Source organism: Falco cherrug, chromosome 9 (genome assembly GCF_023634085.1).
Source record: "Falco cherrug isolate bFalChe1 chromosome 9, bFalChe1.pri, whole genome shotgun sequence".
Lineage (NCBI taxonomy): Eukaryota > Metazoa > Chordata > Aves > Falconiformes > Falconidae > Falco > Falco cherrug.
Genome location: NC_073705.1, coordinates 42,627,568 through 42,652,751, shown reverse-complemented (window position 1 = coordinate 42,652,751; position 25,184 = coordinate 42,627,568). Strand labels below are relative to the sequence as shown.

The window sequence follows — 25,184 nt, the reverse complement described above, 5'->3', positions numbered from 1 at the left end:
TATTCCAACCCTGGTGACAGGCACTGCAGCTTCTCCAACCCCTTGGATTGGAGATTCAGCTGCTGGGTGATGCAGCTGAACCAGAGAACCAACCCATGCCAGTATCATTTGCCCCATACACAACAAGAAATAAACACAAAACCCAACTCATTTAGTAAAAGAGGATGAAGTAGGGACATCACGAGAACAGGACGAAGAAGCAGAACAAGTGGTAACCACTCAATCCCTACCCCCGAGTGAGCTGAGGGATATGCAAAAAGATTTCAGCTGTTGTCCAGGTGAGCACATTATCACTTGGATGCTCCAATGCTGGGACAAGAGGGCTAGTAACCTGGAATTAGACTGTGGGGAAGCCAAACAGCTGGGATCACTTTCTAGGGAAGGTGGCATTGAGAAGGTCATTGGAAAAGGGACACAAGTCCTAAGCCTCTAGAGGCAACTCAAGTGTGAAGGAAAGGTATCCCTTCAAGGAAGATGATGTATGTCACTCAGGCAAGTGGACAGCAATAGAGAGGTATCCAGTACTTAAGGGAATTAGCTGTGCTAGAGATAACTTATGACCAAAAAAACGCGCAGTCACCCACAGATCCAGACAAGTCCAATGCACACAACCCACAGGGTGGCAATTTCTGCAGAGCGCACCATCATTATATACCAACTCATCGGCAGCAATGACCTGGAGAGACGAAGAGGCACCGGTGATGGATCAAGTAGCTTGCTGACTCAAGCAGTATGACAAAAATCTCTCTTCCTCCCTACAGACTTGTATCTCAGCTGTGAAAAAACTGTCCAGGAAGTGGGAAACTGTTCCAGGAGTTTCAGCAACAAGAAGAAAACAGGTCCCACTCACCACCTGTGTGGACCAGTATCTCTGCTATTAACAGTAAATGCTCTTTTGCTCAAGAGAGAGGATCTAGAGGGTGCACACCATTGGGTACCCTATAGTTTTAACTGCTGGACCCATGGACAGGACATGAGGAAGTGGGATGGAAAAATCTACCTCGACCCTAGAGGCAAGGGTATGTGAATTGCAAGGAAAAACAGTCACAGATGGGGGTTCTTCCAGGAAAGTGGCTGCTCCAGTTTCCCATGGGCAGCTGCCCAGAGGGCAAGGGCTGATCTTACACCTGATCCTATGGCAAGGAATTCTAATCTGTTATGAGAAGTGGAGAATCCTATGATCAGGACTGGAGGGCCCCTGCATCCAGCCAGGTAGAAGAGAGGGACAACCAGGTTTACTGGACTGTCTCGATATGATGGTCTGGCACATCAGACCCACAGAAATACAAGTCTCTAGCAGATACTGGTACAGTGTACCATAATGCCATCAAGCTATAGAGAGGTAGAACTCATCTGTATTTCTGGAGTGACAGGAGGAACTCAACAGCTAACTGTATTGAAAGCTGAAATAAGCCTAACTGGGAATATCCAGTAAAAGCACCCCACTGACTAGCCCCGAGTCTCCACGTGTCCTTAAAAGACTTTTACAGTCTACCTACAAATACTGGAACATTTTGCACTATAAAGCAATATGTAATTGCTACAGATACTCTCAACTATCAAAAATAATTGTGAATGATTCTCATTTCACTGACTTGCACTTGTATTATTAGTCTGAGGTTCAGTTTAAAGGAAAATGAGGAGGCTTCAAGTAACTCCTAGCTGAGAAAGGAACCAAACCATAGCCTCAAAATTCAGAGGAACACCATGGGCAGGACTGCCACCAGGACATCAATTAAGTTTCCTCTGTGAGGTAAGTTTTAATCATACCCTAGCTAGATTTTTGGGGTAACCCAAATATGACTTGTTACACATCATTAATATGTCCTACTCTTATACAGTCATCTTAATATACTTGTTTCTAATTAATAACAAAACAAGCCTCAAATACCTCCCAATTATTTTCAAGTAATGCTATTTTGACCAATCTCTTAATTAACTGCCAACAACACAGGAAGCATCTTGTCACTTACTTGCACACATTGTTGCAAAAGTATATTCTCACTACATTATATTGATACATTTCAACAGCCTGAACCAAGAACATAAAAACACCAAAATGCTCTTTCCTCAGAATCACCTCACATGTGGAAAAGCAGCACTCTGATAAATTTCCAGTCTCAAAGAGGATGACAATTATAGTTATAAGGTGATAACAGATCGCAATTGGTATCAATATAGCCTGAATACAAAGTTAGGCATTCTTGAAAAGAAAAGTTAAAGTGCATCTCAAATTTAGAACTGTGGGGACAGTAAGATTCAAGTTTGAGTGTACACATTTTATCCAGAGGGACCAAAGCTGTGAGTACTATTAAAAAATTGGCCTCAACATGTATAAGACACTGCCCCTCCCCTAAAATTCTGATGCTTCGCCACAAAATAATTCAGAGAAAAGATTCAACATTACTGTCCTAGTATGTTATAGAAATGGTATTTTAGGTAAAAATTAGGTAAAAGGAAACTGTGTGCCAATCTAGGTAGTTTTAATCATGTTATACGTAAAACGTTCAGAAACCCCGTTAGATGGGTTAGATATATGTCTCAATTTGTTTTACATCAGTTTTAAAAACGCTTTTCTTGTTTATACTTACAACTTTAAAAAAATACTTCAAGACTACTGTTCTCTCTGGGCACATGTTTACCTGCTCACTATGATTTGAAGATTTCCTACAAGTATGGAAAACAACATGGGAGACTTAAAAATTCAGCAGTAGTTAGATGAGGTACACTAGAGTAATTCTGAAGTGCTACTGTTACTGAGAAGTGATGCAACTTGGTAGAATAAAAAAAAAAAAATCAAAAAGGAATAGCTATAAACTCAAATTAAAATTTAACATTGGTTATGCAGTTGCCAACTCATACAGGAAACGTCACTTACAAGCTTATGAAATAAAAGTAGTTCTAATTTCTACCAGTATTTATTCTCATATTTCATACAACACTACGAACTGCTGCTCTCTCTCCCTCTCTCCACCACAGAAATTCCAAGCTGTCATTAACAGCTACCTACCACAACTGAAATCCAGGAGTACAAGTGAAGTTCGCTTGATTTTACCAGCCAAAACTGTATAAGACTCACTGTGTCAGCTCTGAATCAAGCAGCTCTCAAAGGCATATATGCTTTCCTATCCCAAAGGAAAAAAGGTAATTTGCCATAAAAGCTTGTTCAAAATGTCATGCCTCTCAAACCAACATCACAAGAGGTTTGTGCACTGCATATAGTCATATAACCTCAATAATATTTGACAGCAGGGACGCTTACATCACACAAGACACAGAAATGCCATCTCATTAAGTAATTCAGTTTCTCACTGCCTCCCATTGCTGTAATAGTTAAGCTCTAAAGTTGAAGACTAGAGCAATAGTGGGAGGATAGACAGTGGCTATTTTCACTCTGAAGGCAGTACCTCTGAAATCACAGTCGCTGCTTTAATTAGAGATTTCCTTTCTCTGACATGAGCAGAAAACCATCTGCCAGCAAACTCTGTCAAAAGAATGGCTGAGGAACCCTGCTAACAAAACATACTGAGAAACAAGTTCGTACTCTTAGCTCTGTATTGACAAGTAATAATACAGACTGAGTTTTACATACCAGTTGCACAATTTTCTATTAAAAGCGTAACTGTGGCCATGTTAATGAAGGATTCTCTCAGATGAATTTGAGATGTCCACAAGTATTATCTGTTCATAATGGAGACTAAATGCAAAACAGGTGACACAGCAGAAATTGAACCTCACACTGTCGAGCAGCTTTCTGCCACAAAACAGTGAAACTGCTAGGTATTACAGTAGGTAGCTGAAACAGGACAGCTAAATGTTAAGAGAGAATACAAATAGACAAATTTAGTCTCTGCTGCTAATTTACAGAGCCATCACAACTGCTCCACTAAGCATCAGTCTTCTCTACAGAATTGAGCAGAAATAGCATCAGTGATTTGGTGGTCAGCAGCACAGACCAGCTGTTGAAAGGAATATAAGGAATAACAGTGAAATGACACTCTAGGAATTTAAGTCCTTTCAAGTTTGTAAGTGTTCAACCAATCTATTTGTTGCCTTCAAAAGTAGGAATAGTGGAATAAGTTACTTTGCTACACAATCAGAAAATTAAATCATTTTCACCCTGACAAGGTCTCAAAAAAACATCCATGTCCTACTTAGTTGTAAGTTCCCACGGCACCATCTTATGAGAGGGTATTTAGATGTCTATAGCTTTTAAACTTCCTACACCGGACCGCATATTTTCTCTGTAATTCTTGGCTGTTAGCGAAGAACATAAAGATTATCCTAAAAGAGGCCAAATTTACTTTAATCCCCTGCCACGTCCTTAAAACAAAGCTCTACTGAGCACAGCAAAGCTACCTGCTTTTCTTCTCCCAAAAAAAGGAGGAAAGAAATTGAGTAACCAGCAAGCTGCTTCCATTGTCTTTGTATTCTGATTGCCATTCCAGAAGCCTAGTTAAAATCCTCTCTGCTGAAATTGCTCTTCACTAGGATTACCCAGTAAGAGCGGCACTGCCATCTATAGAAAGGTTTAGGAAAAGCATTTAATAATTCTTGATACTAAGGATGATACAGCTTAAAAGACTAATGATACAGGATAGAAGTAAAATAAAAAAAGATGAATTTTGCACTAAACACTACCAATTACTCAGTTACTCGCCATCTAACTACCTGAACTGTTATTCAGCTACATTACTTCCACTCACCCCAGCCTGATGCCACGGAAACTCCAGAATCAACTATCTGCTCTGAAGATTTCCCTGGAAAAATATATTCCAAGGGGCAGTCAGGCTAGCATTAGCTCAAGCACTCAAAATTCTTATATCTGATTCTTATCAACTCAATTTTTACACACAGATATTAACTTTTACCCTCACCACACTAGAGGATAGAAGCCGCATAATTTGATCACGTATCTCCCAGCAATCAAAACATGTGATGTGTTGACTAATCACAACAATTATTCTCAACGCCTTCAGTTCTCTATTTTTTTAACCTGTCTTTATACTCACAGCCTGAAAAGAAAAAGAAAAACACGGAACAAAAGCTTACATTAACCTACCCAAGAATGTAATTCTTCAGAAATAATAAAAACTATCTTAGAAATTCTTCCACATCTTCAGATTAAAAATGATCAGTGTTTAATCTTTAGGCTAAAGAAATCAAATACATCATGCTTTCTGCTAAAAACAACAAGCACGGGGTTGGGGGTGGGGTGGGGAAGACACCACTAAAAGGCAATTCAACAAACATCTCAGAGCTACAATTTCCCCCCAAAACCCAAGCTGAGTGAAAATACATTTATGCCTTGTAAAAAATAGATGATTTATTATTGATGTTTCTCTCATTTAATATAAAAATTCACAGTACAGTAAGCACTGTAATTCTGGAACAGCACTAACAGGATAAAAATCAAAATGGGTGGAAAAAACATACAACTTCATAGATTCAACACTAAGTCTTACTTATACCTCCTCCTTTCTCCACTTCAAAACCTAGTAAGGTTTTTAAGCCCTCTCTAAAAGCTACTTACTTTTAATAAAGGAATAAATAAACCAAAACAGTAAAGAAAAATACAAAAAGCTTCTAACGTATGTCTGCTCCACAAGGCTTACAAGAGCTTCTCTCAGTCAGAACGCTGCTTGACTATCAATTCATACACATGCATAAATTAATGCATGGAGGTTGCATGTATTAAAAAACTAGATACATAGTCCAAAAGCATGGGAAAGCAGTGCCTTTGATTTGTTTGATAAGTTACATTGTATGTATAAGAGATATTTATATTTAAAATTTATATCCAGGACACAGTTTAACAAACTGCCATTCTTCCCCAGATACATGAACACACATGCCAGCAAAAAGGGTACTCATTTTTGCCGTGGCCTACGCTAAGCTTGTTTTGTCCCCTGTAAACATCAATACAGCTACAAAGCTCACACTGGCAAAGTCTCAAACTGCTTTTCCAAGCTGGCCACAATTACCACAAGAAGTTAATAATCATTTCTAAACTCTTTTAAAGCAGTACATCCCAACATCATAATTCAAGACAGAAAACAAACACCATCACAAGCAGCTGAAAACACATCAGAAATTTGTATGTAGTTACACATAAAAATAATTACGTAGCTATGCCCAATTTTCAGGGGAAATCCCTGCTGTTCTGCTCTTGGGCTACAGCATACAACCCTACTGAAAATACAAAGTCCAAGTAGGTGCCACAAACCCTGTCAAAGTTCAAAACTGGTGTCTACATTACTAAATTGGTGGTGGTGGCACAGCACATAACACACCTGAAACAAATGAAGCAAGACACATTAATTATACTACATTATTTTTGTTAGAAGTTTTGATTGTTAGTGTCATGTTAACGAAAATCTAAGTTGCTTAATTGAAAAGTCTGTTTGGATAAAGGAATATCATCAGTGAAAAGCGATTAAGGGCAGACAGCATTTTCCTTACACCCACTGAAATCTCCAGGTTGGCTCCCTGACCTCAGCTGGAGGGTCACAGCACCGCAACCACTCTCCATCCATTCTTCAGACTGGATGATGTTTCTTGCAGATGAGTTATAAGTTTAGCAATAAGGAAAAGGTTATTATACATCTTGTGTATTGCACTTGAGACATACAAAGAGTCCTGCTACAGTAAGCTACAGTCAAGTACATACTTTAAAGATTCTATGCTTGAACAAGCTGAAATACCAAAACAAACTTCAGTTCGAAAGGGTCCTACGTGTATACAGTATAGAAACAAGATGATGGACGAAGTCAGATAGGCAACAGCTATTTTCTGGCTTTTTCACTCCTAGGTTTAGAGATGGCTGGGAGATATTTACCCGATCATTTGCCAAAGTTCCTTCATTCTCTGTGATCACTACCACAAAATTGTGGAAGAGCAGGCCTGTTCTGTTCTAACTTGAAACTAAGGGGATAAAGTTTCAAAAAAATCTACCAACTATAAAGGATAGAAGAAACAATTATCCAGAAAAAAAAAATCATTGTTTTAAAAATATACTTAGTAAGCAATAAACACAAAACACTAATTCCGCAAATTATGCATATAAATACATACTATGCTGTTCATTTCTGAAGAGTCGTAACTTCCACATGGATGGACACTTCCAATAGGTTCCAACCCTTCTTCATCCCACATATACGTGCCATCAGAGCTGTCAGATGGAGAAAGTTCAAAAGATGACCCAGCTCTGTAATTCATCTCTGAAGAAATCACATTCTCAGCAGTATGCTTTGTGCTTTCACTGTTGTCATCCACTGCTTAAAGAAAACAGGAGTAGTTAAGACTAAAAATAATCCAATATTCCAAAAATAAACATTAAGATGTGTATTATTGGAGTGTTAACTCTTCTGAAACCATACTGTAAGAGAAGTATCTTAAAGCATTCTACAGTATTGTTCACTCATCCTAGAAAGAAAAAAGTTCAGGCTGCTTTGGTAGCTACAACTAAGTATCCTTCCAGCCTACACATTTGCTAGCCTTTTACACAGCAGTAATGCGCCCATCATGAAAGCTACTTTCTAAAATTACGCATCTTTTAAAAATATTAGAAAGTGCGTCCAAAAGTATATCCTTTGGATCCAATCTTTCAGCTGTAGCTTCTCTCAAAACAAACATGTACTATGAGAAGCCCATCAGAGACTTGAAAATGTGGCTTTTAAAAGCACCTTCTGTCTCCAATAATTTTTATGGAATTAATATAGCATGTGTCAGGAAAAACAAAAAACCAATGACATTCCTATTTATAATTTAACTGATTTTAATTAGACACCTTACACTTATTCACAGTACTTAGAAGCAGTTAAAGCTGTTCTCTGCCTACAGAGGTGTAGGGGGCAGGAGGGGAAGAGAAATTTTCCTAGCAGTTCATCAGTCCAGAGAAATGAATGGCAAAGCAAGGATATGACGAATCCCACAACCAATTCACAAGCGTGGTTGAAGGAGGTATCATTCATTCTCACCCCGAAGAAAAAGAGGTCTTCAGAATCATGCTTGGGAAAGATAACTATCTTGCACTGTAAGAAAAGAAGTGGGCCAGTATAGAGCCAAGTTCCATTCTGAAACAATTCATAAACAATTGTCAATTACATAAACCAGCTTACAGTTACAAAATCTTTATTTAGTACTTGAAATGTCAAACAGAACATAACAAAGTATTTACCAGACACGTTTATATCAAGCCATTCATCAGCATTACAGCAAGATCCTCCACTTTCCTTGAGAGAGGCGAATGGCTCGATCGACATTACACTCCCATGCTCTAAATCTTGAAGGCAGCTCTCCTTTTGCTGTATTTGTATAGTTCTGTTTGGGTCTTCTATATCTATGAAATCATCACTGAAGTCTTCACTCAAATCATTTTTTTCTGAGGATGACAATGAAGATATAGATATTTCATCTCCATCATCACTCATACACATGACTTTTGACCCATGTTTTCCCACACTTTCATGCAGACCCTCATCAGATTCTGTTCTTTGAGAATTGCTCTCTATAATACTGTTTTTCTCAATTGCTCTATTAATATTTGTTGAAATTTCAGAATTCCGCCCAATGCATGTGTCAGGAGTTGTACTTTTGCTGCCATCCACAATGATATTTCCAGCAAATCGCTGCCTGGTAGGCTTCAACAGAGAAGGTCGACTTAATCTGTATCCAAATGAAGGTGCTGACCCAGATCCATTTGATAGCGGGGGCTTCTTTGAACAAGGAGTTGACATGCTCGAGTAGGGCCTGGTAAATCCATACTTCACAGGTTCGTTTCCATTGGGTACATCCAACTGACATGCATTTCTTGACAACAAAGTCGACCTTTGAGATGTCCTGGCAGCTAGATTTTGACTATGATAAGGCCTTGTAAGATCCACAGCTTTATTAAAGGAATGCGACCTGGTTAAAGATGCAGTGGGAAGCAAAGAATTCTGAATAGAATGTGAAAAACTTTGTGATCTTACCATTTTTTCACAGGAGAAAGCCTTACTGTTGTCTGTAGATTGCGCCAGGCTTTCTCCCGAACTTGTCCTTGTGGCACTGGAATTAGCTCGAGGTCTCTGCAAACCTACCACTGGCCTATTTCCATAAAATCCATTTAAATGTGATTTTGAAGCATTGAGTCCAGAATATGAGGTCCTTCCTGACAGGGTACCTTTGGCGAATTTTGCTGAACTAGAGAGTCCAGGCAAAGACTTTGGATTTAATTCCTCAGTAGAAGACACAAACATACTGGTTTGCTTTGCTGCTTTTGATGTAACTGAAGCAGTACTGTTCAAACCCACCCTGAGCACATCATTACCCAATGCTCTTTGGGACTGAGAATATTTCTCAGAATCAATTAATTTTTCATTACAGTTATGTTTAGAGTTGGTCTCTCTCCCATTTTGATCATTAAGTTGATATTTATTTGATTTTTTCCAGTTGAAAGAAAAGGAAGACATGCGAACAGTGCCACTGTGCTTGCTGAAATTTTTGCCACCATTGTTCCCTGCTAAACTAACAGCCGTCCCATTTGGCATAGGTTGCAAAACACTTCCTAAAGTTTTCGTTCCATATTTCGGTAGCCTGGAAACCAAGGATGTCCTGCTTTGATTTTTTTCTTCCATGAGCTATTGGGTACATTGGTCCTCAAAGGGTGCTTGAATCTAAAGAAAAAAAAATATATATATATATTAGATCTGAAACAACCACACATTAAACAATTTTCTATACCTTTGCATCTGTATGTTTACTACATTCCTGTGCCAAATATACCATAGTGATACCAAGTAACCCATACACATTTTGTGAACTCCAGAGAAATACCTGTCACCAGCAGTTATTTGGTAGTAATGTTATTCACATTGCACCTCCCTCCCCCAACTTTCATTCTCTAGAGAAACTGCCTTTTTTTTTTTCTTCTCCTCCTACTTTTGAAATCTATGAAGTAAGCAAGCTTAAAAAGAGGTTGGAGGGGTGGTTTTTTTTTTTCATTTACTTATTTTGAGCAGCAAACCAAATTTTTCAACTGCATTACAATTATTAAATACCTAAAACTTCACACTTAAAAAAATTCCACAAATAGAACACAGCACAAACCTGTGGTCAGTAATGTAAAACTGCAAAAACTATAATGTAAAAATCTGACTACAAGCTAAAGTTTTGAAATATTTTTTCTTCCAGTTTCCCCAACGCCTATGTTACAAGATACAAAATAATCACTCATCATCCAGCTTCTCCACAGCACTTTTTCCCAGATCTCATTGATATCCCCAGTTCAAGATGAACATTCCTAGCCATTTTTCCTTCTGTATGGGAACTGTCGTCTATTTTGGTCATCTTATTCATGTACAAGAATTAAGTTACAAGGCAAGAGTTGCATAAGGTCAGTGTTAGTGAAAATTTTACTTCTGTGCCTTAGCTACAAAAGTATGACATAAAAAAATAATTACAGGATTCACACATTACTTTGTATCTTGAATTTTGCTCCTGTCCACCTGATTTGGAATACAGGGACTCCACTACAGCCTTCAATGAAGATCAATGAAGTTGTATCTCAACTTACAGTTGTGTCATTTTGGTCTATTTTATATCACATTTATTTTACAAAGCCATGACGGCTTTACAGACATAACTTTGCCTTGAGAATTTTTGCCTTGAGTATTCTGATCTCCTTGCTTTAACACACTGCTTTTTGTTTCTTCCACACTTATCTACGTATCCATCCTACTATTTGGACAACTGTGTCTGTATCACCCTTCTGTAGAGCACCTTAAGTCTGTTGTTTTCCCTGGCTATACAATACAAATAACTTATCTAAATGTTATTATTGAAGGCTTGCAATTTAGACAATAAGGCCTCGAAAAGTCTCCAAGTTTCAATGTTGCAACTTCTTAGGAAAAGTTTTATTCTTGTGTTAATTTGGGTGTTCACAAGACCAGGTTTCTGTTTCTTTCAAGACAGCTTTAAAAGTATATCTTGCTTATGCTAGCCTGGATTTTACATTTTCATCAGTTCCACCTCCAAGTCTCACAATAGTGTAAAGACACAGAATTTCAGTCATTCATATGTTATTCCCTGAAATTATTATCTGTGTTTCTCTTTTCACAGATCTACACAGAACTGGCAGAACTGAAAAGATATGAAAATTCTTTAACCACAGAAATCATGATAAGAATCAACATACACCAAGCAAAATGTTATTTGCTCAGGTTATAGAAAACACCTGTGTAACCACAGCAAGCACTACCTTAAGGTGAGTCACTCCCCAAGCTCCAAGACCTCACTAAGTAATACTTAAGATAAAATCAAGGTGGCATTAAATTTATGCAAAATGAAGTACCCTTAGGATTTTGTAAATTACTAAGATGCCCCAGAGCTGTACTTCTGGAAGTAGATCTATATTAAGATATGAAGAGAAACATCCTCAGAGACATGGCTTTTTAGGGGCTCCTAACCTAGCAAAAATATCAGAACATACACCCTACAGCTGGCAGAGTGCATTTCCATTAGGAACACACAAATCCAGAGTTTTCAAATACTAAGTGAGCTCTAGAACACCAGAGACATGACCCTCACCTAGGCATACAAATAAGAACACAAGTATTTCCCCCTGGCAAATTTAACTCATTTTGTATAGGCATGTGCCTGTATGTGAATTTAAGTGTCTCATGTCAGATGTATCTCAAAACCACTATGACCAACATAATTACTAAAAAAAGCATTCACAGCACCTCATTCACTATCTGTACTCATAAAAAAAACAATAAACCCCCATGCCTACAGTATACACATGTATACCTTGCAAATGAAAAAAAACCATTATACTTTAATACCAAGTGTATCTATCTTTGATGTTGGCTTTATGTCAAATATATATAGTAAAGCCAATGAAGTACACTTTTAAAAAAATCTCCCCATGATTAAAAAATGGCCTTTAGCCTCACAATGAATTCATTCACAGCAAGCATCATACTGTAGATCCATCAAAAGATACCCCGACTAACAAAAAGGCTCAAGTCGCAAAGAAATCTTCCAAATTAAAGAAGTTAAATTAGAAAGCTGCTAATGTAACTTCCATGCTTTATAGATAATTCCCTTTTCACATCTGTCTAACATCTCTTAGGTGACAGCAAAATTTAAATGAGGCCATTTAATTAGATTACTTCTAATCCTCCACCAAGTGCTGCAAATTAAACTTAAAAAGAAGAGCTTTCAGTTCTTTAGGAAGGGTGCCTGCTCATTTATTCTTAACTAGGGAAAGACAGAATATTATCTGTCAAGAAAACTGATTACTTAAAACATTTCAGATAATTAAACAACATGCAATACTTGTTTGTGTTTTGTTAGCTACATCACTAACTACTGCGTCACCTTTCCTATTCTAGGTTGTATTTGTTTCTTTGAAATACAAAACACCCCCGAAATTTATCAGTATTCTGTCTGGCAGGTGTTACTTTTCCCAGAAAATGGGAAATTTTCTCACCAAGTTCTCTTAAATATCCTGCATCTTGACATCTAGTTACCACTAGAAATTACACTACCCTAACAATGGAATTTCCTTATCAAGAAGCACAGCACCTGCAAGTTAAAATATTTCTGCATTCCACAAAACTCAGGTTGAATTCAACTTCTGTGACATTCAGCTGTATTATGAAGAAATTCAAAGTAGCTTTATACCTCAGCAATCTATAGAATTTTTAAAACAGACATCTGGGCAAACAAGTCTTACATGCTTTGCCTTGGGAAATACATTATCTAGTGCACACAAGACTAATCAGGAATTAAGCTAATTATAAAGAGCCTCGTCTTACATAATGATCCAGGGAAAAGGAATTAAAACTCACAGACACTCTCTGAAGTATAATCTGAATCAACTGAAAAGCTGCTACATCCTTACCTTCAAGGATATTCAAGATCCTGGTGATAAGTAAAACTATATTCACTCTCCTTTGTGCCTTCTGTATAAGATTATTTACACCTCGGGATACTCCAATGTTAGTTTCAATTAGCAAACACAACATTCACCTTCACTTTATTTACAGTCTGTTTTAACACCAGAAAGGCAGTTTCCTATATATTAGCTTCTCAACAAAGTTTAATTTTACACCCGAGACTCCACCTTACATGTTGAGGAATAATTATTAAAGCAGAAGACAGCTTAAGGCTCATATATTTAATGTTTGGGAATCTTAAAATATTGTGATCCCTACGATCCATGCCACCAGAGGGCTAAAAGCATTTTCAGGTTCCAAACAGATTACAATGAGTGGGACCAAATTCCCCTCCTATTGTCATAGCAGTATGGAATAAGCAGCTGCGCGATTAAATTTATCTGACAGACTAGGGCAATTCTGCAGAACTATTGCTATGCCAACAGTTTCAGTTGTATGTTTCATACTTCTTCTCAATTTCAAGACCACCTAAATAGAAATGCTGAGTAGTAACTTAAGCTACTTTTCTTAAAGCAACTTCCTTCCCAGAGTGAAGAAATTTTTTCTTGAAGCAGAGACAAACATAAGTTTGTATAACAAGATTGTGCTGGAAAAGCAAGATCGTCACCACCTCCTTGCTGCTTCTGGGTAACAAAAATGGTACTTTCCTGTAGGTCTGTAAGGTGGCAACTATAGCAGTACACAAGCTTCCTTCCCTACCCAGAAACATTACATCCGTCAGTGTCCATATATCACCAAACACCAGCTATTAATCAGTCAATTTTGGGTTTGGTTTTTTTTTTATTTGGTGTGGGCAGACTGTCAGAATAACTACTATGAAGCTATGCATAAATGGATTATTTCTATCTGCCATCACGTGCTGGATGTTACTGAAGCCAATTAAGTTTAACAACCACATTTGCCAAGCCAGACCTTATACTCCTATCACTTGCCTTCTGCAAAAGACCTAAGAATTAAGATACTATCCAATTTACTTGTTTGGCTCAGTGACAGGTGAGCTGAAGCAGAAGTTTACCCTTATGCATGCATATTTATCTTGCCAACTCTACAGTGCAACAATTTCCAGGAACCTTCATGCTTTTTCCTAAAAGCAGAAGTACATTTCTAGTATACAAACAGCACGGACAGGAGGGTGAGAACACTCCTCCAATGGCAGCCTGCGTTATCTCCTTTAATGAAAAGCTTACTTGGCCACAGCACTACATTAGAGCGGAAAAAAGAACTGTTAACTACTGCCCAAGCAACACAGAAAATGAGTGAAGCCCACCCTTGGGAACTGAAGAGCAAACAGCAGGCAATGAGCAGATGGCTTCAGGCAGGCACAATCTACTTACTACCTCAAGCAACAATTACATCCTGTTTTCTGCACCACACTTGTAACAGGAGAGCCCTGCTGAAACCGGAGACACAAGACCAGCTCTTCAAGGTGCTACGGACATGCTTCAAGGCAGCTACTCCTAACTTCCCACTGGTTTTCATGGTAAATAAGATACGCGCTTGCCAATTTGTTGAATAACTGCAGTTTACTTCTAGTTATCATCTGCTGAAACTAGATATACCACATGACTTTTGTGAATTTAAGCACATGCCTATTTCACTTCTGTCCACTGTACACGACTTATAAAAGCAACCTCTGTGCACCTCTGGATTTTAGCATCACAACTTTTATTTATTTTTCTGTTCGTGTCACATAGAATGCAGATCTCTTCACTACTGATTCGTGCTGAAACAACAATAACTAAAGAAGTATTTTTCTTAAAAATGTAATTTAAAAATGCATTAGGGGAGTTATGTGAAAATACCTTCTTTCTTCCAGTGTAGGGAGGCATTGAATGACATAATGGAAAAATCAGGAAGGCCCCTGTAACAGATGCAGCAAAAGGCTTCTTTAGCAAATACTTAAGAACACTGCAAGATGGGCAACATGGCTGCAAGTCAATTTTCAGCTTTAAAAGGACCATAGGAGCTTAAGAAAATGAAAGAAACTGGCAGGAGATCTAGCTAGAAAACACCTGCTCTGAGCAGGACAAGCCCTGCGGAATTAAAGATGATGAATCCCAAGGAAATTGTGCATGTTTAATGAATTAAACTGAATCAGAATACAACTAGAAATTCTGATGCTCCAAGACTGAACTTCTGGTATTTACAACTGTCATATATTCGTTTGTGCTATTTACCCTGCACAGACTGGCTCCAGTTCAGCCAGAAAAAAAAAGCGACCTCTCAACTCCAAGATCCAGCACGATTTATCAGCTCTGCAGCATAATCTTCCAAGCCTGCCTGCCTTCTTGTCTTCAGTGCCTCAGAAATGCCTGTTCTCGAGTCAATTCCCAGTGCTTTAGGAAGGCATCCATGAATTTTAGCATCTCTCCCTTTCCTATGTCCCAACTGCACAGTGATTAATACTAGCATCCTTGACAGTCTGCCTTTTGAAGGTACCGTAATTATAAATTATGGTAAGAAATTCCAAGACACTGAATGCTTATTCTTCTGTTTCTCTGAAATCACTTTGGCCTTCTACATTCAAAGCTGTCAGATTCTGTTCCCCAATCTCAGAGAGCTTAGAGGTAAGTCTTTTCCTCTTCCTCCTCCCTCACACTCAGGCACGTTGATGTTCTACCCACTTGTAAAGTTTGATCTATCAAATACCAACCAAAGCAGTTAGCCAAGCTGATGTGCTGAATTTCAGTTAGTGTTGGTCAGAATGCACTAGATCAAGGAAGATAAGCACAGCATGATAGCAAATGGAGTTAAAGGGAGCAGAGAACAAGAAAGAAACGATGAAGATATCGGGGCTTCTGTATTTCTAACATTGAACAGTATCTTTTGTCGATACAGTAAATTGATGTGACATTCCATGCAGTCTTTAAAAGCATTGTTGATATTCATCAGAATACGGTTCCTTAATGCTTTGTAAGGCTAGAGGACACAAGCACTTACTGGAGAAAAAGAAATAAGGAAATTCAGCTCTACTTCGTAGAAGAAAGCTACCAGAATACTTCCAGAATCAAAAATTCCACTCACATTCCTTAGGGCCACGCTCTCAGTTCACTCTGCCATTAATGCTATTTACACTGAGTATCAGGCACCTCAAGGAAGAAGAAAAGGGCTAAGTGCTATCTGCCCAGAAATGTATGTTTTGTAATAGTTTGCCCATAGAGACTACACATTTTAAGCCCCAAATTTTTACAACAAACCTTACTAAAAGGTTGAAATAAGACAGGAATTGAGTTATGATAAAACCCTGAAGATTTTATTGGGGTAGGAGCTGGGGGGGGAAGTCATGCAAATTTTAACTACAAGTAAGACCTCCGCTAAGGTTTCTCAAGTAGGCAAATCTGTCCTGATTTTTCACATTCTTACAAAACTAGTAAGTCAGAAGGCAGTCAAGGTCCAGATGCTTAGCCAGGGAACAGCTTCAGGACAAAGAAAAGAAGATGGAAGAAGAGATACTTGGGGGTAGGGATATATTATTTCTTCCTTTTTGGCAGGCCTGATACTCTCTTTTATTGGGAGTAGACTTTAAACAGTGCCCTTTCACATTCCTCTTAAGTGTTAATACAGGTTATTATAGTTCATTCGTAAATGAGATATGAAATGCAACAACACTTTTCTGTATCAGTGCTGACAGCCTAACTGTTCTTGGGGACAGAGGTCACCCAGCAATCAGAATAAAGCATTGCAGAAGCACACAGCCCCTCTGCAGCTGCCAAAGATCTGATGCATCCTCACGGAGGAACTCATCAATTCGCTTCTTCAAAAGATCTACTCTTCTTGCCACAACAGAGACAAAACATAGGTCTACTCTGACTTTGTCAAAATTCTGGAAAATGCCTTTAATTTAGAACTGATGGGGGCTCAGAAACCGGTGGCCAATGTCTTCTCTTTCAGTTTGCTTTTGCGCACTCATCCACTCACTCATCCAAATGCAGCAGAGATATATCCTGTTAAATCTGAACTAGCAAGGTTAACTACCTGCAGATATGAACACCACGCACTTCCTGCATAACCAACTCTTCAAACCACAAGATCGAGAACATAGTAAGGCTTTCACTGGAAGTCTAGAGAACACTGGGTGCAGCTGATGAAAAACACTCCATTAGGTGTCCCGATCCCAAGAACAGCTTTCAAACATTGTAACAGGCAGATGAGATACATTGTAATAAATCAGAAGCAGAAACAATTGACATAATCAGGACTAATATACCTAGCTCCAATGCAGAAACCCTCCTGATAGAAGGAATTAAATTATGTGAGTTACTTAATTTGTTATGCTTTACAAGGAACAGCCTTCTGCAGACAGAACCAATTCAGCAGATTCAACCTTAGCAAGCAAGTCATGCAGACCAAGCTTCTTCAATAAGGTAGCTTAACATCTCCTAAACTGCAAAATATGTATTGTTCTCAAAATTTTTATTGAAGAGATACAAAAAGCCTTTATTTTCTTCAATTCTTTAATGACATTATTCAGTTTTAATTGTTACTGAATCTATGAGGATAACAAAGGGGAAAAACAAACTAAGAAGAGCCATACACTGCCTGTCTGCCTTACAGATCTAATGCTCTGCAACCTAAAGACAAAGTCATGCAGCTACAAAGAAGAAAAAACCTAAATTATCATATTACTCAATCATTATTCACACACGTGTACAAAAGTACTGCAACTATAAAGCACATCTATATCTAGATTATTCTCCTATGCTGTCTTAAAGCTTGCTTGTATTTGGCAAGATTTCTGTCCTGGAAGATAACCCATAATTATGTCTATGTGTGTACATATATATTTGAAAAACTCTGATCTTTCCCACTTGACATAATAGCTGCCTTTCAGAAAAGTTTTTAAACTGACATCACTATTTATATCATAAAGGCAAATTAACTTTTATGCCATAGTTAAGATTGACTAAATAATCCTAAACATCAATCGCAGGCTAGAATCCTAGTTTTCTAGAAGTGAAATGATGGATCTCAATCTCTCCTTTCAAAAATTTTGTGATTATGTCTGCAAAGCAACTGACAGCAAAAACAGGCCACTGCTTTTGCTCATGGCGTTATTCCTTCAGCAACAGCATTTCATGCTAGCAATTTCAATCTTTCTGATTTTATTCTTACAAAACAGACATACAATTCGAGTTCAGACATACAAGCAACGTCATTCTGCAAACAGGTAGGAATTACCTGCTGTTGTCAGTCAAATACTTCGTTTAACAGAGGAGCCACCCTCTTCCCTCAGAACTATCCACTGTCACCAAATGATTCAAACACACCACTCCCATCTCTAACTCTACTAGGAAATATTTACCTCACCATTGATTCACTTAAACTTAACAGCTTCCAGTTATCATTTTCTGTTACTTATTTAGTAACACATGCTACCTGGAGCAGGATTTTCTTGCTGATAAGAATAAGCAGGCTGGAAGCCAAGTGAAACTTTGAATACAACTGATTATAAATGGAAATATCCCTTTTTAGACTGCCACCTTGTCCATCCTACTCATCTAGTTTATTTATTCAACTGGTTCATCTTCTCCTTAATAAGGACATAAAGCTATCTTGAGCTAATACCTTGTTATGGTGGTACAGAGTTCAATATGTTTTTGTATTGATTGTACAGAAACAGATATTACATACTACCCATCTGAACCACTGCTAAACAGCTTATTTATGTAGCTATCTTAAGATTAAGAATTCCCATTAGTTTAAATCTGCAACAAGACTGCCCTTACCACCAGTACCTAAGATACTTCCCCCGCCCCCCGGCTCCAGCCACACGTGCTTATTCTTTCTACTGCTGCCTGAGTAAGGACTCCAGTTATAGGCTAAGCTGAATGACAAGCAGAGATAACTGAAGGAGAATGCATGTAATTCATAGACTTACTGGTACTGAGAGTAAGTCTGAAGAGGTTCACAGGTGATAACTGAGCAAGACTAGACAAGCTGAAGCAGAAGGAAGACGGAACAGTTCTGGGAATGCCTTTTCTACATATTATCAATGCTATTTCAACATAGTTTAGGGTTTTTTCAGAAGATCATGACCTTGAGACAATAACACGTGAAACCATTGCTACAGATTTAAAAAAAACATATCACTAAGACAGCCACTGCTGGATTAAAAGAAGGCTAGAAAAAGGACTGACAAAGAAAACTTTTAAGACTTAAAGACAGTAAGTAAACCCCAGATAAGCTTGAAATATTATATAAATCATAATGTTTCTCTGGGTCTGGATCATGGTAATTCAGTGTCCAGGTTCAATTTTCCAGCTCAGCCATACAGTTCCAGCAATCAGTCTTATTTTAAAGGCAATGAAAAAAAGTCACATTGCCTTCTGCAGTAGCTTTAAAAAAATGCACAACAAAGAGGATGAACAGGGCAAGCATAGAATGCTACCTCCTCAATCTTCAACTAACTTCAATTCATAGTATTTCTTGAATTTGGCAGTTTGTTTAGGAACCCTCCCCAGATCTCTCCTCCACTATCTTGTCCAACCTGTCCCTGAGCCCCCAAAAACTCTTTCCATCCATGACTGCCTTAAGCAAGGAGTTCCAGAGCTCTACTAATAATTCTTTTAAAGGTTATTTCATTGCCTTGCACAGGATCCTGAGGAAAACTATTTGTAAACTCCTTACACAGCAAGAACTGGCCACTGATGTCTGCTCTCCTTGCTACCCAACATACCAGTTATATCGTTCAGTTTGTTTCATACCTACGTGCTTTCAAGAAGCTACTGGATTACTTGTATTCTTCGAAGCGAAGTTTCACTTCTCTTCAACATCCATCCTTAAACAAAAATACTGCAACCATATACTGCCATACCATAGCTTTCAGCTGAAACTTTCTTATTTTTGAACCACATCTTCAAATTATCATTTTCTTGCTATTAAATTTCATTTCATTAGTTCTGGACACTACAGCTTCTGTCTACAATTCAATCAATATAAATCACTTATCTATCTCAAAAACAAACTCTCTAAAAATATTTCAGTACCAAACCACCTCACTAGTTTGCCACAGCATAACAAATATCAGTATGTTTTTAACCACTGGCAGGCTTTTGTAAGTATTTTAAAGCATGCTTTGTGTTTTCTTATTTATTTGCTGACAGCTATATCTGAATGTACCTATCAAGGTCCATTTTCTGCAATGAGAAGGCACAGATACTTGTATTATTTGCAATTGAAAAAAAAACATTCTCAAGAAACTGACATGTGTAACTTCAGTTACTAGTGACAGTTTGTCCACAGGATCAGTTTCTCCCACATGAGCTTAAAGAGTTACACAGACACAGTGATCTATGCTTGCATTTAACTTGAATGTAAAGGAAGTTGATACATACAATTTGTTTTGTTTAATCAAGATCTCAAATTTAGCCATGGTAAAATGTTTTTTTTTTTTCCTGTTGGTTGGGATTTTTTGTTTGTTTGGGTTTTTTTGTGTTTGGTTTGTTGGGTTTTTTTATGAGCCACCATTCCAGAGAGCTTTCATAACTGAAAGATCTACATAGAAAGGGATTAGGATTTATTTATTTTTTAACTCTGTTTAGTGATGTACAAGGCTGTGCAGGATGAAAGATTCTGCTCCTTTCCCCAAGTCTCCTGCAACTAACAGCAGTAGCTTTGGCTTTGCCAAGTTTCCACCTATGCAAGTTTACCCTACTGCAATGACGGTTAGTTAAAAGCCATAGCTTCTTCCAAATCATCAAAAACACATGTATGGAATAATTTCATCATGTGAGATCAGGAAAAAAAACCCCAAACATTTACCTAAAACCTATCTTTAATATGATTCAAAAAAAGAACATGGGTCGAAGTATCATACACATTCACACTGTAGTGAGAATCTCTGTATCTAGAGGAGATACTTCAATCTCCAGCTCAAAGTACACATGATATTAGTGAGACAAGAGAACACAGGATATTCAGTTCTCCCTTGATGCTTCATTTGTGCTCGTGTGTCACAACCCATCTGGGCTAATTAAGCTAAAAGCATAGGAGTTCTTTCGCTTCAGGGAATAAATTCAGGAATTGTTTGCAATTTAAGGGTTATTCCAGATCTATAACTTGTTCAACCACCACATAAAAGTAAAATCTTATCATCAGCCATTTCCCTTTGGCTAAGAAACCAAGTCTCCTTGCAGCAAGAACCTTGCCAACATTAACCTTCCTTCTCCTTCCATCAAAGCCATTAAAATGTACTCTGCAGAAGGCTGCCTCAACTCATCATGGACTAAGTGCTCATGAAAATCCCAACAATCTGTAGTGAAAAAGGCATTTTACTGAGAACTTGTGACACCAGTTCCCCATGTGACCAGGGATAAGCATCCCCCACACAGAGAAGACTTTCTCGCTTCACTTATTATACAATACTATCAGCTGAACTGCTCTAGCTGAATCCTCCCGTTAGAATAGAAAACGGCTAGTGAGCAAAGTTCAGATCTCTGCAAATCAAGCTACTTTTGATTAAGGAGGAAACAATATTCTCAGAATGTCTTCCAAAATGCACCTATCTGACAGAAGTTTAAGAGCGAGCTAGAATATGTGTTCCAAAGGTACAAAGAAATGCAAAGACCTACACTGACTAGCTAAACTTAAACTTTGGAATAATTATTTTAATGCTGTTGGGATTTTATTGTAGTATACATGTGTTCAGGTATCCAGAGATTTACATAAGCTTTTTTTATTACTCCAATTGAAATACAATACAGGATTTTAAACCTAATTATCAAAAGCACCATTAGTATTTTGAACTTCTTGGCATGGAATTTAATCCTGCCTGAAAACTTCCAATTAAAATGATGGTGCCGCTGTTCACACTTCCAAATAGTGGCTAAAAGACAACACCACAACCACTGCTGCAACTGGCTACCTCTTATTCCATTCCCAGAGATCTGCGCTTTCTAACAATTTTAGGCAAGCAACGTTCATCTGAAGACTAATGGCATGATGGTTTTTAATCTAGACCGGGGTCCTCAAACTACGGCCTGCGGGCCAGGTACGGCCCCCCAGGGTCCTCAATCCGGCCCCCGGTATTTACAGACCCCCCCTCCGGGGGTTGGGGGGGAAACCAAGCAGCCGCAGATGGCTGCCTGTCACTTCATCCGCGCGCCGGCCCCCTGGTTAAAAAGTTTGAGGACCCCTGGTCTAGACAGCCAGTGCCAACACTTCTTTGTCACCGGTTTATTCCAAATAACCAATACCTCTTAATGGATGATCGGGTCCAAAAGCAATACGTTTTACTCCAGTGAGCTTTCACATGAACAGTTCCATTAAACAGGATTAGTCATTAGTAAAACAATACATTAAATTAGGTCATTATGTTGATTGATATCATTACTATTAATTTTTCCTATATTCATATATATTATTATTTCAGTTCAATAACATCAAATACAGTAATCTCCTAAACCTGAAACAATTCTACCATTTAAACAGCTTTACAGTTAGAAGACAGTAATGAGCAGCTTTCAGAGACCAGACATTGAGATTTCTATAATAAGAAGCACTAACTGCGAGTAAAGACTGAACTTCAATTTAAAAAAAAAAAATCCACTGCAAGTTGTACATTCATGTAGATCCTTGGTTAACATTTAGGTAGCGGGTTATTACTAATGTTCATTTGTTATGCATTTACCTCTTCAGCTTAGATGCACTAAGTTCAAAATGGGCCCACAGAATATGGTTACGTGATCATTACATACACGATAAAACATCTGCCAAATTTCACTCAGTACCACCAACAAACACAAATATTTGCTGCCTCATGCTAATATGATGAAGTTTTGTATTTTCGACTACTCTACAAGAGATATTTTTAAAGTTTCAGAGTATACTTGATCAAATGAGATGTTTCGCTTTCAATACCTTTGTAACAAAAAGTTCTATTTTGCATCAAATTGAGGCTCAAAGCCCATAAACACCAAGAACAAGCCTGCTATGAGCATGAAACACCAACCCCATAAGTAGAACCAAGTCCCCTGAGAAGTGGTAAACATCTTTATATGGCAGACCTGATTGACTATTAAATCTACAATCCTTAATTTGTTGTCTGGCCTGGACACTACTGTTGTGCTACCACACAGCTCCCTTTCAGCTTTGCTTTCTCAAGATAAACAGCTCAATTTCCTCCAACTCCAAGTTAAAGGCTGGAGTTGCCTATATTTCATTGTGTGTCAAAGTACGTTTGACAAAACATAACAGCAGGCTCCGGATGATGAAAGCAAAGTCCCAGTGTCATTAAAGCAAAATCATCATAACATACAATAATGTTCCCAAGCTGCTATAAGCAAAATCCAAACAGATTATAGCTGAAGTAGATATTGCACCATTATATACGTATTTTTTTTAAAACTGTTGTCTTCGCACAGCCACATACTGGGTATTTTTGCTTCTTCCTCTTTTTGGAGCTACAAGTAAATCTCTGCGACCCGGTCCCCTTCAGCAGCTGTTTCCGAATACCCCTGTAGATACGTCTCAACAAAACGGAGAATTAAAAGACGCATAAAGCACTGCAAAACAGGCGCCGCCGGAGGAGCAGCGGGCAGGCCTGCCGTGCCAGGCTGCCCTCCACCCGCGGCAGCGGCGCAGCTGTCGGAGCCGAGCGCCAGCCCCGGCCGCGCTGGCACCGCCGCAGCGCCCTGCCGGCCGGGGGGCACACCTGTGGCACGGCCGGCCGCCCGCCCGCGGCACTGCGGGAGCCGCCGCTGACATTCAGGCCGCCCCAAAGGTGAAGGCTGCGCCCGGCGGGGACACGCAGGAGCCCGCCCTCCCCGGCCGCCCCGCCGCCCTGCCCCAGCCCCCCGCGGCCTGCCGTGCCGCAGCATCCCCCCGGCCGAGGCGCCGACCCTAGCCCCAGCGGGAAGGCGGCCAGGGAGGGGGGCGAGCGGCAAGGAGACCCCCAGCGAGGGGCGCGGCGCGGCCCGGCCTGAGGGGACGGGGGAAGAGCGAGGGGATGGCGGGGCGCGCCCGCCGCCGCACTCACCGCCGGGACGGGCGCAGGCCGGCGCTGTCCCCTTCTCGGGCAGGGCCGTGGCGCTCTGCGCCCTCAGGTACCGGCCGCCGGGCGCCCCGCCCCGCCCCGCCCGGCCCGCGGTGGGAGGGCCGGCGCGCAGCAGCCACCGCGCATGCCCCGGCCGCCGCCACCGCCCGCCCGCCCCACGCCCCTCCGCGCCCCTCGCCTCACTCTGACGTCAGCGCGCCCGCCCGCCCCGGCCGGCGCCCGCTGCAGTTCCCGCCGCGCCGTTCCCGCGCAGCGCCCGGCCCGCGCCGCCCCGCTCCCCGCGGCCCGCCTGAGGCGGCAGGCGCCGCGCCGTGCCCGCCGGGCTGGCTGGCTGCCGGGCTGTCGTGGCGCGGCCGCACGCCGGGCTCGCAAGGCCGTGAGGCCTGCGGGGCCGCTGGAACGTCTTGCGGCCTGCCCTGACAATTCGGGGACGCGTTGACTGAATCACATAAAAATTGAATGGAAGTTGTTGAAGGCGTTAGGGAAACGGGGCTGCGAGTGACCTGGCTCTGGGACAGGGAGAGTGCTGTTAGGGGAAGGAGGCCCAGCCTGAAAAGCCTGGGAGGACCCCAGCAGCCAGTAGCGAGGTGCAGAGCCAGAGGAGACCCAGCCTTTCTCTGTCCTGGTGCTCGCAGAAGGACTGGAGAGTTTAATTTCCTCAAATTTCCTGTCTGTGCCAGGAATAAGACACTGACATAACATCAGAAACTCCTGCAAGGGTCGAGAATTATTTGCCTGGGGTTATGTGAGATGGTTCAGGATCGTTTCACTGACTCGGCATTTACACCCCCACGCTTTTCCTAGCCGCTGTGTTTGGTGCGTGTGTTTCCGCATCTCCCATGGTTTGGGGCCTCCTTGTATGTGTGGCAGCATTTCAGCGCCTGCATTGCTGTGCTTCAACTTCAGATTTTCAAAATTCCACTTTTTCTCAAAAAGTTTTGACTGCCAGCACTTCTAAATTTTTGCCTGCCTGTTTCACCAGGTCTCCCAGAGGAAGAAAGCTGCTCAGTAGCTTCAAGCTGTGTTCGTGTAGGGGAAAAAAAAAAGCCAAAACCCACTCCGTAATTGGTAAGCATAACTTGTCGCAGCGCAGCCTCCTGACTAGAATTTGGGCGCACTGCCAGGGTGTGAGACCTGCTTACAGATGTGGGCCCAGGCACTGAAGGTGCTTCCTCAACTTTCTAGACAACGGGTGTGAAGACTCCAGTACGTTTGCCTCACAGATAGCAGAAAGGCCTTTTCTAAAA

The 25,184-nt window shown here is 40.1% G+C and overlaps 1 protein-coding gene across 5 annotated transcripts in view; it reads right to left on the bottom strand.

Annotated features, from left to right (window-relative positions):
- CCSER2 (coiled-coil serine rich protein 2) overlaps positions 1 to 24,046 on the bottom strand; it is a 73,379-nt gene extending 49,333 nt beyond the window's left edge. For 2 of the 5 annotated variants that reach the window (XM_055720466.1, XM_055720465.1), the window contains exons 1-3: positions 23,920 to 24,046; positions 8,180 to 9,656; positions 7,075 to 7,277 (exon numbers count right to left, since the gene is read on the bottom strand). In XM_055720466.1, the coding sequence (XP_055576441.1) occupies positions 7,075 to 7,277; positions 8,180 to 9,617 (1,641 nt within the window). In that variant the 5' untranslated portion in view covers positions 9,618 to 9,656; positions 23,920 to 24,046. Of the gene's footprint in view, positions 1 to 7,074; positions 7,278 to 8,179; positions 9,657 to 23,313; positions 23,691 to 23,919 lie in introns of those variants that run through there. The other 3 variants (XM_055720462.1, XM_055720464.1, XM_027817167.2) reach the window with 3 other exon arrangements.
- Between the last annotated feature and the right edge of the window lie 1,138 nt (positions 24,047 to 25,184).